The sequence below is a fragment of the Drosophila takahashii genome, chromosome 2L (assembly GCF_030179915.1).
Source record: "Drosophila takahashii strain IR98-3 E-12201 chromosome 2L, DtakHiC1v2, whole genome shotgun sequence".
NCBI classification, from domain to species: Eukaryota; Metazoa; Arthropoda; class Insecta; order Diptera; family Drosophilidae; genus Drosophila; species Drosophila takahashii.
The window spans coordinates 15462260-15476993 of NC_091678.1; the positions used below are offsets into that span (position 1 = coordinate 15462260).

At 39.7% G+C, this 14734-nt stretch overlaps 2 protein-coding genes across 14 annotated transcripts; one reads left to right on the plus strand and one right to left on the minus strand.

The window, feature by feature from the left end:
• Positions 1 to 778: 778 nt before the first annotated feature.
• Tep2 (Thioester-containing protein 2) lies at positions 779 to 11649 on the plus strand. Of its 8 annotated transcripts, none has more exons than XM_017142672.3 (9): positions 779 to 811; positions 927 to 996; positions 1820 to 3100; positions 3164 to 3425; positions 3491 to 3758; positions 3935 to 4127; positions 9245 to 9423; positions 9486 to 10384; positions 10446 to 11649. In XM_017142672.3, the coding sequence occupies exons 2-9, from the start codon at positions 935 to 937 to the stop codon at positions 11535 to 11537; spliced, it is 4236 nt and encodes a 1411-aa protein (XP_016998161.2). In that variant the 5' UTR covers positions 779 to 811; positions 927 to 934; the 3' UTR covers positions 11538 to 11649. The 8 variants fall into 8 exon arrangements, with proteins under 8 accessions (XP_016998161.2, XP_070070967.1, XP_070070918.1 ...); XM_070214866.1 differs by lacking the exon at positions 3935 to 4127 and adding an exon at positions 4278 to 4434; XM_070214817.1 differs by lacking the exon at positions 3935 to 4127 and adding an exon at positions 6160 to 6325.
• Positions 11650 to 12599: 950 nt separating this feature from the next.
• Positions 12600 to 14573, minus strand: LOC108058137 (zinc carboxypeptidase A 1). Of its 6 annotated transcripts, none has more exons than XM_070215034.1 (6): positions 14475 to 14573; positions 13899 to 14130; positions 13710 to 13837; positions 13053 to 13654; positions 12867 to 12991; positions 12600 to 12805 (listed from the first exon to the last, which is right to left on the minus strand). In XM_070215034.1, exons 2-4 carry the CDS (start codon positions 14052 to 14054, stop codon positions 13627 to 13629), a joined length of 312 nt encoding a protein of 103 aa, XP_070071135.1. In that variant the 5' UTR covers positions 14055 to 14130; positions 14475 to 14573; the 3' UTR covers positions 12600 to 12805; positions 12867 to 12991; positions 13053 to 13626. The 6 variants fall into 6 exon arrangements, with proteins under 6 accessions (XP_070071135.1, XP_016998155.2, XP_070071188.1 ...); XM_017142666.3 differs by having other exon boundaries at positions 13899 to 14073; positions 14475 to 14572; XM_070215087.1 differs by having other exon boundaries at positions 13899 to 14073; positions 14509 to 14561.
• Positions 14574 to 14734: the final 161 nt, after the last annotated feature.

Here is a 14734-nt window from a genome sequence, read left to right on the forward strand (position 1 = left end):
ATGATTTATAATATGTTCGTTTGTAAGTTTTAATAACCACTAAATTTATTATTTATAAATATATATCCATAAATGTACATTGTATACTTAAATTATTGTTTCTTTCCTTCTTGGCAAACCTGGGGCGTTTAATACATCGTATATACATATTTTGGCTTACAAACATTCATAAGTACTGTAAAAGAAAATATAAACTCATTGCTTACACTTTAATTACCACATCACTGCATTGTTTAACACTAAATAACGGGTTAATGATCTCGGCTATAACAGATGTTGCTCTAAAAGAAAATCGCTTTCAAAAGAAATCAAGAGTATTTCACAGATAAGAATGTCTGACAAGTGCATGTTCAAGAAAATTGTTTTCATTGTTTTAAATAAATCGAAATGTGGGAATTTCTCAATGACCTCCCTTATCAAAATGAATCATTATAAAATGAGACTCTCTCACAAACAAATGTGTAAAGAGTAGCTAAAGTCATCCTCTCTGAAACTAACGAGCTTCTCAATTTTACTCTTAATCAAAAGAGTCAAAATATGTAAACAGATTTATCATCAGTGACGTATACAACTAATTGTGTTTTTTACCGGTCGTTTTGTTTGTGCCGATTTATAAGACCGCTCATTTTACGGCTGGGCGAATTCCCCGAAATAATAAAGAGGGACTCAAAACAGAGAGAGAGAGAAAGAGAGAGCGTTATCTTTCGGAAGAGAGAGATTTTCAATCCCCCCCGATAGTACTTAAAGCCGGTCTCGAGTCAAGTCGAGCTCATTGTGAATCGCCCCTAGTTGGCGATCGGTCGATTTCGAGGTTAGTTTTAATTCCACTTTGCCCGGGTGACAAAAAAAGTGAAATAATAAATGTTATTACCTTATGCAACTCATTATTTGTGATACTATTTTTACTAAAAACGAACTATTTTTAGTTTGCGTGATGTTGAGGATCTTAGTGTGCGGACTTTTCTTACAATACGCCCTGCAAATCAATGCCAATGGGTGAGTTCGATTTCTTATATATACGTATGTACAAAAACAATTGATCACTTATCAGCTTCTCGAAGGAAGCGAGGTCATCAAAAAGGTTTCCTAAGAAAAATAATCATGTATATATAGCACCCAATAAAAATTGCTATGGTCGAACGTGCAGCCACGTATAAAAATATTTAGGTGTCTGTCTGATTTGGTTGCTGATTCCCTTTAAACCGGTTGGAAAACCTTGTTGGTTTACAAGGCAAATAACAAAGCCTATGTTAGTTTTCTTCTATTTAAGTATACATTTTTGTTTAACTTTTAATATGCTTTAAAATGGGGAAAGCACAATAAATGTTGATTCAAAAATTGTGGATCGTATTTCTTTGTATGTAAAGTACTCTGGTTTATAGCGGAATCGTTGTCATAAACAAATTAATGATTATGGCCTCCTATAAAAAGGGGAACTTTTTTGTGCAGCTAAAAAATGGAAAACCCCGGTCATGTTACTACTTTTATTTTTTTCTAATGAATATTAAATTATATTACAGTTTCAAAAATATAAATGTAACAGTATTTTAAAATTTTTTTTAATTTTTCTTATCACAATAAAAGTTTTGATGAGTACCAAAAAAGGTATTTTCTAGTCGGCTCATTAAAGTATACAAACTCAATTTTGTTTCATTATCAGAACAGTAAAAAGAATCCATCATAGTTCAGAAGAATTCTGTCAGATAATTAATTATCCAAATAAACATGAAATTGCAATTAAGTACCTTAAATCCGGTATTGATAATACCCAGTCACACAATCATCATTACTCAATTAATGAATAATACCCGTTTTGCAGCCTCTATTCGGTGGTTGGGCCTGGCACCATTCGATCCAACGCCAAGTACAATGTAGCCGTTTCTGTCCACAAGGCAGATGTTCCGAGCCAGATAAACGTCAGTCTGAACGGACCCTCCTACAATGAGACCAAGCAAATCGAAGTGCCGCCCATGTCCACCCAGAACGTGGAGTTCGAGGTGCCCAAGTTGGTCACCGGCGATTATAACCTCACTGCCGAGGGAATTTCCGGAGTTGTGTTCAAGAATTCCACCAAATTGAACTATGCCGATGAGAAGCCTTCGACCTTTGTTCAAACTGATAAGGCCACCTACAAGCCCGCTGATCTGGTTCAGTTTCGCATTCTCTTCCTGGACGAAAACACTCGACCCGCGCGGATTGATAAGCCGATAACTGTCGCAATTACCGATGGTGCTCAGAATAGGATAAAGCAGCTTACAGATGTCAAGTTGACCAAAGGCGTGTACTCCGGCGAACTGCAGTTGTCCGAGCAACCTGTTCTGGGAACCTGGAAGATCTCCGTCAGCGTTGATGGTGATAACAGGGAGACCAAGACCTTCGAGGTGGCCAAGTATGTTCTTCCGAAATTCGAGGTCATCGTGGAGACAGCCAAGGACGTGGTCGTGGCAGATAATGTGATCAAGGCCACAATTCGGGCGAAGTACACATACGGAAAGCCGGTTAAGGGCAAGGCCACAGTGACGATGGAACAGAGCTACGGATACTTTGGTGATACCGGAGGAAATAATCAGGAGAAGACCATCGACGTTGATGGAAAGGGTCACGTGGAGTTCGATCTGAATGGTCTGCGAAGCAGCCACTTCGCACCACCCATGAAACTCTTTGCCGTCGTCACCGAGGAGTTGACAGGCAACAAGCAGAATGCCTCCGCTACAGTTCGTCTCCACCAGCAGCGTTATTTGCTAGAAGGCTTGGAAAATCCAGAGCATTTCCATGACAACAAGTCGTTTGTCTGTCGGGTGGTGGTGAAGAATGTGGATGGATCTCCAGTGACGAGTTCCACGAAAAAGGTTAAGATAGACCTTCAAAATACGCAGCACTTTTGGTCGCAGCCTTCCCCCGAATTTAGCATTAGCTTTGAAGCTCCTGTAAACGAGAATGGCATTGCCACATTTAATGTAACTCTGCCTGTGAATGGGTCGAGACTCTATCGTATAGTGGCCACTTTCGATGGGTCAGTGAACAACATCGGGTCCATCTCAAGGTTTGATCCAACCTTAGTGAGCAGGGAGCCCCTAAAGATCCAGGTAAACACGAAGAAGTAAGTAGAACTATATAATCATCAAGTTGGTAAAGCAAGTACATTACATTATTTATCTTTTAGACCACGATTGGGCGAGCGAGTTTCTTTCGATGTTGTATCGACTGAAGACTTACCCTACTTTGTTTACACCATTGTGGCCAGGGGTAACATTCTGTTGAGTGAATACGTGGATGTGCCAGAAGGTCTTCAAAGCTACACTGTTAAGTTTACACCCACATTTGGAATGGTGCCCAAGGCAACGATCTATATTCACTATGTCGTGAACGATGATCTGCACTTCGAAGAGAAGACCATCGATTTTGAGAAGGAGTTTGTTAACTCGGTAGGTCAACCCTTACTAAAATCAACTAAAGCTGCTATTAATCTGTTATATTTCTTCCTAAATAGATTGATATTTCTGCACCAGCGGGTGCAAAGCCCAGTGAAGAGGTCAAGTTAAGGGTTAAAACCGATGCCGACTCCTTTGTGGGTCTCCTGGGTGTGGACCAGAGTGTCCTGCTGCTCAAATCGGGAAACGATCTAAGCCAGGATGAAATCTTCAATAGCCTCAACAAGTACCAGACATCGACACCCTATCAGCGGGGCTATGGACGTTACCCAGGACAGACCTCCGGATTGGTGACCCTAACAAATGCCAACTATCCCTACAGCACGGGTAAGACTAAAAGCTTAAGATGAGGCATTTTATATTTTTTTCAGGTTTTTTCTAAACTCATATGAAGTTTATTGTTAGACAAGGGCTTTGAAAACTAGGAAATTAAATTCGTTTACAGCTAGATAAAAAAGACAACAAAATTGACCACATGTGAATTCAAATCGAACCTTCATCAGATTTTCCTGACTATGTCGAAGATGATCCAGGAGCCTATGTTCTCGAAGAAAGTTTTGTGGAATACCCAGAGCAAAACTTTCCTCCAGTGCCTGAAATTAGTACCTTTACCTCTAATAATGGTAATACCGACGAGCCGGTAAAGATACGTAAGAACTTTGCCGATGTCTGGATATGGCAATCGATCGGCCGGAGGTGGGTGCCTGCAAAATGACGCCACGTGATCTGCACCTTAACGCACTACTATCTCTGCTTTCTAATTTTTACTTCTTGAGCAAAAGCAATTATCTTCTAAGGCTACGGCTGTCAATGCAACCTATTACTAATACAATGGTTTCGTCACAGCGGAACTTTATGACTCCGATAGCATTTTGGAATTTCGAGGACTTGCAGTCTTAGACTTTGCGCGTGAAGAATTTCTCAACGGTAACCGTTTTATGAAAAGAGAGTCAACGATTCGAAAAGAGTTCCCAGAAAATTGGATTTATTACAATAGGCAAACGTACGATACGATTTTTTAAAGAATTTTTTGGTTTTCCTTGGTGCCTATTCTAACACATTTCGGTTATTTTAGCACTTTTCGTTACCACATCTTCATTACAAACTCAATTTAACGTTGTTAAATTAGATTTAGATACAGAATATGCGTTCGTATACGATGACTATTCAGAAAATGTCCGGGTTTATTTTGGGGCTGCACAATCCGCAGCAGTACAATCCGAAATTTCAAAAGTCGACGTAGTTCGATCCAACTTTGCAGAAGTCTGGATATGGCAAACATCTGGTAACGGGAGGTGCGTTTCAGATTATCATGCATGACTTTTCCTACAACCTAACCCGACTTAATTCATTGTGCAGTTCGCGAGTACTAAATAAATATTGCTTTTTCGATCGCTTTGCTGGAAGACAACGACACTTGAAAACCTTAAATGCTTTTATCTCGAAATGAGATCTTCTGAGATGGTCACAGTTTAGGAACAATACTAAGTGCTTCCACCACCGTGGATATTTTTTTTGGGTGACTGTATCAGTTTTTCTTTTATTTCTTCATTACAAATACGAAAAGGATTAAAACTTAAATTTAACTTAATTTAAATATTAATGTTAGTTAGATCAATTGAGGACGACTACGATGACCTAATTGAAATCCGATCTGAAGATGCGATTTCTTACGACGAAGTGGACGCAATTTCTATAAGTTCACCTAAGAAAATCGAAGTAGTTCGAACCAACTTTTCAGAGGGGTGGATATGGGAATCATCTGCAACCGGGAGGTGGGTTTCGTATTTTTTTGTATAAAACTACCAGACTAAATTCCTAGTGTAGGCTTTCACATAACAGTTAAATATTTTTTTATTTGTACTTTGGGAAATACTTGTTCTAATACCACTTATATTAGTAAAGAATTGGTGACTGACATTAAAAAAGGAGTTACGGAACTAATTTATCGATTAAATTGTATCATATGTTTAGCACAGGATCAGCTGCAGTCGAATTCGACAATGAAATTTCTCATATGAAAAGTAGCTCTCAGGACTTGTAAAGCCCCTGTTAATTGTAATCTGTTTGGAAATTATTTATATTAGTTTTAACACATGTACATCTCGATACAGATTATTACCCATTCCACTTATCCGATTTTTTAATAATTTTTCTTGGTTTTCCTTGCTGCCTATTCTAACACATTTGGGTTATTATAGCATTTTACGTTCCCACATCTTTATTACAATCTCAATCTAACTTTGTTGAATTAGATTTATTTAGACAATATGAGTACGATTACGATGACAGTATAGAAATGGAAACGGCTGTATATCATCAAGGGGTCCAACCTTTATTAGGTTCAAAAGTCGAAATAGTTCGATCCCATTTTGCAGAAGTCTGGATATGGCAAACATCTGGTAACGGGAGGTGCGTTTGAGACTATCATGCATGACTTTTCCTAAAACCTAACCCGACTTTATTCATTGTGCAGGTCGCGAGTACTAAATAAATATTGCTTTTTCGATCGCTTTGCTGGAAGACATACGACACTCGAAAACCTTAAATGCGTTTATCTCGAAAAGAGATCTTCTGAGATAGTCACATTTTAGAAAAAATACTAAGTGTTTCCACCACCGTGGGAAAATTTTTTTTTTGTGACTGTATCAGTTTTTGTTTAGTTTTTCATTACAAATACAAAAAACGGTTAAACTTAAATTTAACTTAGTTTAAATGTTAATATTAGCTAGATCAATTGAGGATGATTACGATGGCGTTCTTTACACCCTATCAGAAGATGAGATTTCATACGACGAAGTGGACGCAATTTCTATAAGTTCACCTAAGAAAATCGAAGAAGTTCGAATCAACTTTGCAGAAGTCTGGATATGGGAAACATCTGCAGCCGGGAGGTGGGTTTCGTATTTTTTAGAGCATGAACGCCTTTTATTAAGCGTTTTATATTACTAAACTAAAACACCAGACTAAATTCATAGTGTAGGCTTTCACATAACAGTTAATTAATTAATTGTACTTTGGGAAATACTTGTTTCTGGATTGGTGACTGACATTTAAAAAGTAGTTTCGGAACTAATGTAACGATTAAATTGTATCATATGTTTAGCACAGGATCAGCTGCAGTCGAATTCGACAATGAAAATTCTCATATGGAAATTTCGGTACTTGGAAAGCACCTGTACATTTACCACAAAATGGGATTAAAACTGAAGTGGCACATTTATTTGCCCTTGCTCTACAATATTAATTTAATTAAATTGGAGACCCAATCTGCACTTAAAGGAAAATTAGCTCAATCCCATAATAATTTTTACACATGTACATCCCAATACAGATTATTACCCATTCCACCCATTAATACTAAATGGAGCTTTCCCGATGCCAGTGGCATTTTCTCTTGCTGCGCCTGCGACGGCTTTAGTGGGATTAGCTGGACCTCCACCGATAGCTTCATCTTCGACCCAAGCCCCACAGATTCGAAAAGAATTTCCGGAGAACTGGATATTTTACAATGCCGAAAAGTATGACGGATCTCTAACGTTTTTATTAGGTCTTTCCACTGTGTATTTTGTGCTGGGGTAACTTTTCGCTTTACAATTAACGCTCTAACATCTACATATCCAGCTACTAAAAATCTTCTTTAAACTAAGGTAGATATTTTTTTAATATGAAGACCAAATATTTAAGAAAGCAAGATAGAGAGTTAGGAATATAAACGACTCTAGATCCACAGATTCCAAAGTGTTTCCTGAAAACTGGATGTATTGCAATTCCGAAAGTGTGCATTGGATATTAAATCCCTTTCTTAATGAAATAGGTAGACGAATATTCTTTAGACCAGGGCTCGGCCAACCAATCGCACGCCCCCAAATGTTTAACCGCGTACCAGCGGGTGGATCCAATGTTCAAACTTCCATCCCTGAACCACAGATTCGAAAAGAGTTTCCGGAAAACTGGATATTTTACAATGTGGAAAAGTATGAAAAACCTAATGGATTAACTAATTTTTCCAGATCCCGTTTATGTTTTTGACTAATACAACACTTTCTTAATGTTTTCTTACACGACAATATTTTTTGAACCAAATATTACTATGATAGTTGTGGGACACAGTCCTATTTTGTGGACATAGCTTTACAGTGATCAACATTTAAAATGCTTTGCTTTTATATTAAGAAAAGAAAGGCTGTTATCACTTAAAGAATTGGTATATTAAGGTCGCCGCATGGATTACTTGTATCGACGAGGAGGAGGAGGTGGAAGGATAGCATTTCGAATGGGCGCTCCAGGAATGGCCATGAATAATGTAGAAGACGCACGTGGTTTCCCTGCAATTGAAGATATGATTTTGCTTCCGAATCGCGTTCGTTCGAGGCCAACTTCACCACCACCAGCTATACGAAAAGAGTTCCCCGAAACGTGGATTTTTGCAAAGTAAACACTGGTCCTATTGTGCCCTGTATCATCAGTGTTCATAAAACTTGCCCATTATCCTCTACTAAAAACAAAAATTTAAATAATTAAAATTATAACATAGTTGCTATTTTTTTTGCCCCACAAGAATCTTTCCAACTTACAGTCAGACGGGGACGACTTCGCGGTGAGGCTAGAACCAAATATAGACCTCAGAAAGTATTGATTCGTCATGAGTTTTCTGAATCCTGGATATTCTCGAATATAGACCAGTAAAATGTATTTTTTAATGCCCTGTAATGGCACTTGCATGGGAATCGTGGAGCATGTCCTTATGGTAATGCTAGCAGGAAAAAATTTTAAAAATGTAAAATTTTTTTAAGGGAATTAAACAAAATTTTGGCTCTTTAGCTCGTTTATTTAGATTACAGGCATAATAATTGAATTACTGCATTTTGACAACACTTTCAGCCTTCCGAATCCCAGTTTTTATGCGTACTACGCCCAGAACTCACCGTTGGGGACTTGATCGTTACGGATATCCTACTCGATCATGGGGGTATGGTCGTTACAGTCATGGTCGCTTGGGTCATGGCCGTTTCAGGCATGGTAGTGCATCGTCGTCATCTTACAGTAGTAGTAGCTTCAGTAGCTATAGTGCACACTATGCTCCTGCATATACCCCCACGAGCACCAGTCCACCCACACCTGCACCACCACCTGCACCGATCCGTAAAGAGTTCCACGAAACTTGGATGTTCGCGAATAGCCCCGAGTAAATCTTTTTAAATCTAATGCAGGTGTTATAATTGGCATGATCTGCATGCTCCCATGGAAGAAAATCATCAATAGATTGCTTCTTACAACTTGATAGGACTGTAATGGGTTACATTTATTGTCGAAACGTACAGAATAATGTAATAGTTTTTCCGACCGTCTAGCTGAGATATAAACCTTATGCAGTTTTTAGTGAATCTAAAAATATTGCCATTTAAAAATCGATTAAACATTTTTCCTATTCCAAAGGCGTAGAAAAAGTATACTTGGGCACTGTGCCCATCATGAAGGTCAGTGCGGAAAGACGGGGTTCTACCAAACAGCGAAAGACCACCAAAAAACCCACTGAGCTAGAGAGCCAGCCATCTTCAGAAGCGGAAATTATTGAAAACAATATTGGCGTGCGCTCAAAATTTTTAGAGTCTTGGATATACGAATTACAAGATTTCCCCAAAGAGTAACTAGTTTTCCCTAATGCTTTTTAACTTTTCCCATGCATGTTTAAATGTAAACTAACAATTCACACTTTTCTAATCTTTTGTGTATGTTTGTCCAATGTGTTAATGATTATTTGGAATGTTATAGATCAAGAGATTAACCCAATTTTTGTCACCCTTACACAGTGTGGATGATGAGGGTTTCACCCTGACCAAGAAGATTCCGGATACGATTACGTCGTGGGTGGTGACGGGCTTCTCCCTGAACCCCACTTCCGGTATTGCATTGACCAAGAATCCCAGCAAGATTCGGGTGTTCCAGCCTTTCTTCGTGTCCACCAATCTTCCCTATTCCGTTAAGCGAGGTGAGATTAAATATCATATATGTATATATAAAATATTTCCTAAACTTTAATGCAATCCCCAGGCGAAGTGATTGCTATTCCCGTGGTGATCTTCAACTACCTGGATAAAACCCTCGACGCAGAAGTAGTGATGGACAACTCCGACCAGGAGTACGAGTTCACTGAGGCTACCAATGATGTTCTAGAAAAGGCATCCGACGAGGTGCGCCGAGTTAAGAGGGTGACAATTCCAGCCAACAGTGGCAAGAGTGTTTCGTTTATGATCCGACCCAAGAACGTGGGATCGACGACCCTGAAAATCACGGCCACCTCACCCTTGGCCGGCGACACTATCCACCAAAAACTGAAGGTGGAACCGGAGGGAGTGACCCAATTCGAGAACCGGGCTGTTTTCATTAACCTCAAGGATCAGCCGGAGTTGTCCCAGTCACTGGAGGCCGAGATACCCAGCGAAGTGGTGCCTCAGTCCGAATTCATCGAGTTCTCGGTGGTGGGCGATCTCCTTGGACCCACGCTCCAGAATCTGGACAATTTAGTGCGCATGCCTTACGGTTGCGGCGAGCAAAATATGGTCAACTTTGTGCCCAACATCCTGGTGCTTAAATATCTGGAGGTCACGGGTCGCAAGCTGCCTGCTGTCGAGACCAAGGCCAGGAAGTTCCTGGAGATCGGCTATCAAAGGGAGCTGACCTACAAGCACGACGACGGATCCTACAGTGCCTTTGGCAAGTCGGATGCTTCGGGCAGCACCTGGCTTACCGCCTACGTGATGCGCTCCTTCCATCAGGCGGGAACTTACACGGATGTTGATCCCAAGGTGGTGACTGCGGGTCTCGATTTCCTCGTTTCCAAGCAGAAGGAAAGTGGCGAATTCCCTGAGGTGGGCAAGCTCTTCGACAATGCCAACCAGAATGCCGTGGCTCTTACCTCCTTTGTCCTGCTAGCCTTCTTCGAGAATCATGTAAGTCATCTAGAAGCTTAACAAAAATACATATTTATTTATCAATATTTTTTTCCTCCAGGAACTCTTGCCGAAGTACCAGTCGGCGATTGAGAAGGCAATTCGCTATGTGGCCGAGGAGACCGACAAGACGGACGACCAGTACTCGCTGGCCATTGCCGCCGTGGCCCTTCAACTGGCCAAGCACCCGCAGGCGGAGAAGGTCCTGGCCAAGTTGGAGGGTGTGTCGCGAAACGAAAACGATCGCAGGTGGTGGTCCAAGGCACCAGAGTCCTCCGGCGAGGAGGGTCGCATCTTCCATTGGAAGCCGCGCAGCAACGACGTGGAGATCACCTCCTATGTGCTACTCGCTCTTCTGGAAAAGGATCCTGCCGAAAAGTCGCTGCCCATCATGAAGTGGCTGATCTCGCAGCGCAACAGCAACGGAGGATTCTCGTCCACGCAGGACACGGTCATTGGACTGCAGGCCCTCACGAAATTCGCCTACAAGACGGGCTCTGGCACAGGCACCATGGACATTGAGTTTGCACCGGCGGGAGGATCAAAGGACACGATCAACGTGAGCCCTGAGAATTCGCTCGTCCTGCAGACCCACGTCCTGCCCAAGGACACGCGCAAGGTGGACTTTACGGCCAAGGGCACTGGATCTGCGATGGTTCAGCTCTCCTATCGCTACAACCTGGCCGAGAAGGAGAAGAAGCCCAGCTTCAAGGTCACGCCGACGGTCAAGGACTCCAACTCCAACCAGCTGCTGGTGGTGGACATCTGCGCCGAGTACATGCCTCTGGAAGAGGCCGACAAGGACAAGGACTCCAACATGGCCGTCATGGAGATCGCCCTGCCCTCCGGTTACGTCGGAGACGCCGACAGCCTGGGAAAAATCGAGGCTGTGGATCGGGTGAAGCGGGTGGAGACCAAGAACTCCGACTCCACGGTGATCGTCTACTTCGACAGCCTGACCCCCGGCGATGTGCGGTGCCTGCCGGTGGAGGCCTCCAAGGCGCATGCGGTGGCCAAGCAGAAGCCCGCGTCCGTTTCCCTTTACGATTACTACGACACGGAGCGCCGGGCCACTGAGTACTACCAGGTGCAGTCCTCCCTCTGCGACATCTGCGAGGGATCCGATTGCGGAGAGGGCTGCAAGAAGGCCTAAGGGAAGGAGGCGATCGGGGTTATCTGAAAGCCACTGCTCGTAGTTCCAAACCTTTTAATCTTTATAGAGAGCGACTAAATAAAATACACACAGTATGATAAAAATTGGCAAACATATTAATTTAATTTTATCAATAGGATTTCATTATATACCTTCTTGAAACATTTAGAATTCGCTTTGTGAATTGCTTTATTTAAACCATATTTTCCATTGAGCTTAGACCGGGCAAAAAGTAATTGCATTAAAATATTTTATTTGTACAATATTTTAATCAAAAAAGTGTTTTAACTTTTCTCTCTCATTTTTCTCATCAAAAAAGTGTTCCACTTTTTTTCTCTCATTTTTCTCATCTGCTGTTAGAATGTTGCTAACTTCTTCTACAGGCCTGAAAAGAGAGTATATTTTATATATTGTATTACAATTGTGTATAATGTATTTGGTTACTTCTCAGAAAAACCTTCGACCAATTCAGCAACCATACGTTCCTTTCGCATTCTGTTTAGGAAAGTTTCATGTGCACTGGGGCTCACCCTTATATAGATAAAGTATGATTTCTGGTCCCATAAGCTATACTATAATAATGAAGTATACTATAATAACTGCTTGTCCATATTTCTAGATTATGAAACTAACATTGTCGGGTTGCAAAAGGAGTTCTTCAATAACCTGTTGATCTTTATCCATTACGATGGTAATCTTGTACACTGAGTAGTTTTTATTGGATGGAGACCCTGATGAGGCGCAGGCCAGAGCCGTTATTAACAGCAAGAATGCAATCAATGGACGCATTTTGGCTAAACTGAATAACTTTTTAGGTCACACACTTCGGAGAGGACTACTTATGCAACTGGAAAATATGAATTTATTTTTGAATTTCCAGTTGATATTCATTTGTGCATTTCTCCGTTCCGCAAAGCAACCTTATTAAGGCATGGCCAAGTTAATTACTACTAACACGCCAGTGGCTTTGCTTATTTATGCCCTTTCAGGGGTATAACAGCTTTGTTCAAGAGCTTGTAACGCAGTGAAGAAGCTAAATATGATTCCATATTCTGGGTTAGCTCGTATTGTAAAATTTATAATTCGGTTTTCGAATTGCTTTATTTAATCCATATTTTCCATTGGTCTAAGATGGGGCAAAAAGTTATTCTATGGAAATATTTTATTTATACAATATTTTTAACTTAAAATGTTTCTAAATTTTTGCTTTCTTTTGGCTCTTTTCTTTGTCATGGGCTATTAGTATGTTTCTACGTTGTTGTGAAAGCCTGAAAAGAGATTATATGTTTGATATTTTTTACCACAAATATGTTATATGTATTTACTTACTTTCCATCTTCTACGAACAATTCGAAATCTATAAGATCCTTTCGGATTCGTTTTAGAAAAGCATTCTTTACACTATTGCTCACCCCTATATAGACATAGTTTTTTTCCTGGCCCCACAAGCTGTACTGTAATTATTAAGTATATTATTAAAACTGCTCGTCCATATTTCTAGATTGTGAAACTAACATTGCCTGGTTGCACAAGGAGTTTATCAACAACCAGTTGATCTGCAGGCAATCTAATATAAATCTTGTAAACTGAGTAGTTTTCACCGGAAGTAGGTGCTTGCGCAGATGAGATGCCGACCTGAGCCGTTATTAGGAGCAACAATACAATCAATGGACACATTTCGACTAAACTGAACGACTTTTTAGTTCATACCTTTTATATACCAGTTCTGAGAGGACTACTTATGCAACTGGGCTTTTCTTTATAGGAAATATTGTCCGAATTTATTTTTGCATTTCTATTTATTTATTTGAGCATTTCCCCTTTCTTATTAAGCGAAGGCACACCCAAGTTAATTGCTACTAACATGCCAGTGGCGTTCTCGGTTGGCGGTGCGTTTCTCTGTTGAATTAATAAAATTTCATTAGGTAATTTGTTAAAAAATGTAGAAATTTTTTAATTAATTTTTTTCTAGTATTCCTTTTTTCTAGTTTACATTTTTTAAATCGAAAATTTTTATTTGAACTGTACTTTAACCAAATCGAAAACTTCATTCCTCGATTTAAAAATTAAATACAATAAATGTATAACGTCAGTAAAGTCCTTGCTCATCTATAAGCCTAAAAATAGAGTTAGAATTGGAGATTTTTTCACAATTATTTGATGTCTACTTACTTCTGAACATTTTTTATCAACAATTTGACCTTAATATGTTCCTTACGCATTCTTTTTAGAAAAGTTTTACGTGCCCTAGGGCTCACCATTATATGGACTCTGTGTCGTCCACGGTGCCACAAGTTGTACTAGAATAATTAAGTGTACTTTAATTACCGCTCATCCAAATTTCTAGATTGTAAACCTTACATTATCTGGTTGCTCCAGGAGTTCATCAATAACCCGTTGATCCGAATGACTCTTGATATAAACTTTGTACACTGAATAGTTTTCATAGGATCGCCGCTTTGACTCGGATAAGGTGCAAGCCGCTATTAACAGCAACAATGCAATCAATGGACGCATTTTGACTAAACTGAATGACCTAGTAAAGAAATTTTATACCCCACTTCTGAGCGGACTATTTATGCAGCTGGGCTTCCTTTAATGGGAAATATAACAAAGAATGAGACAAAAGATCACATAACAGTTGTGTGAAAAAAGCTTCTCTGAATTTATTTTTGCATTCCATGTTGAATTTCATTTGTGCATTTCTTCTTCCCGCATAGCGAACTTATTAAGCAAAAGCACGACAGAGTTAATTATTGCTTACATTGTGGGGTTTCTTTTTTATACCTTTCCAGGGGCACTACAATATAATAACGCCGTATAGTGATAAAATCTTGAACTTAAGTCATTACACAAAAACGCCTTAAAATTTTTAAGTAAATCTTTGTCAATCATTTACCCATTTTATGCCGTTATTTCTACCTCTAAAAAACTTACAATCTACCAAAAAATTTCTTTCTAAATCACTGACTTAGTCGAAGACGGTTTTATCAGGCGTACACTACCGGTTGTTGAGTATAATTTATGAACTGTAAAGTTAATGACCTAAAACTTTTGCAGCTTGTAACCGGCATATCATGCATAAATCCTTATCTAATTGTAAATTATTTCTGCTTATATTTTTTAATAGTAAAAATATGTTAGGAATATAGAGTAAATATTCAGAAAGTAAAATGAAAAAAATACAACGAAACCTT

Excerpts from the sequence above, each read along its gene's own strand:
- Tep2 (XM_070214650.1), top strand. The coding sequence starts at position 935 with ATGTTGAGGATCTTAGTGTGCGGACTTTTCTTACAATACGCCCTGCAA. Across the intron at positions 3,426-3,490 it reads AGAAGGAGTTTGTTAACTCG|ATTGATATTTCTGCACCAGC; the intron begins GTAGGTCAACCC and ends CTTCCTAAATAG. Across the intron at positions 10,385-10,445 it reads TAGCCTTCTTCGAGAATCAT|GAACTCTTGCCGAAGTACCA; the intron begins GTAAGTCATCTA and ends TTTTTCCTCCAG.
- LOC108058137 (XM_017142667.3), bottom strand. The coding sequence starts at position 13,214 with ATGTGTCCATTGATTGTATTGTTGCTCCTAATAACGGCTCAGGTCGGC. Across the intron at positions 12,992-13,052 it reads TCCTTGTGCAACCAGGCAAT|TACAGCTTGTGGGGCCAGGA; the intron begins GTTAGTTTCACA and ends TAATAATTACAG. Across the intron at positions 12,806-12,866 it reads TTGTTCGTAGAAGATGGAAA|GCTTTCACAACAACGTAGAA; the intron begins GTAAGTAAATAC and ends ATCTCTTTTCAG.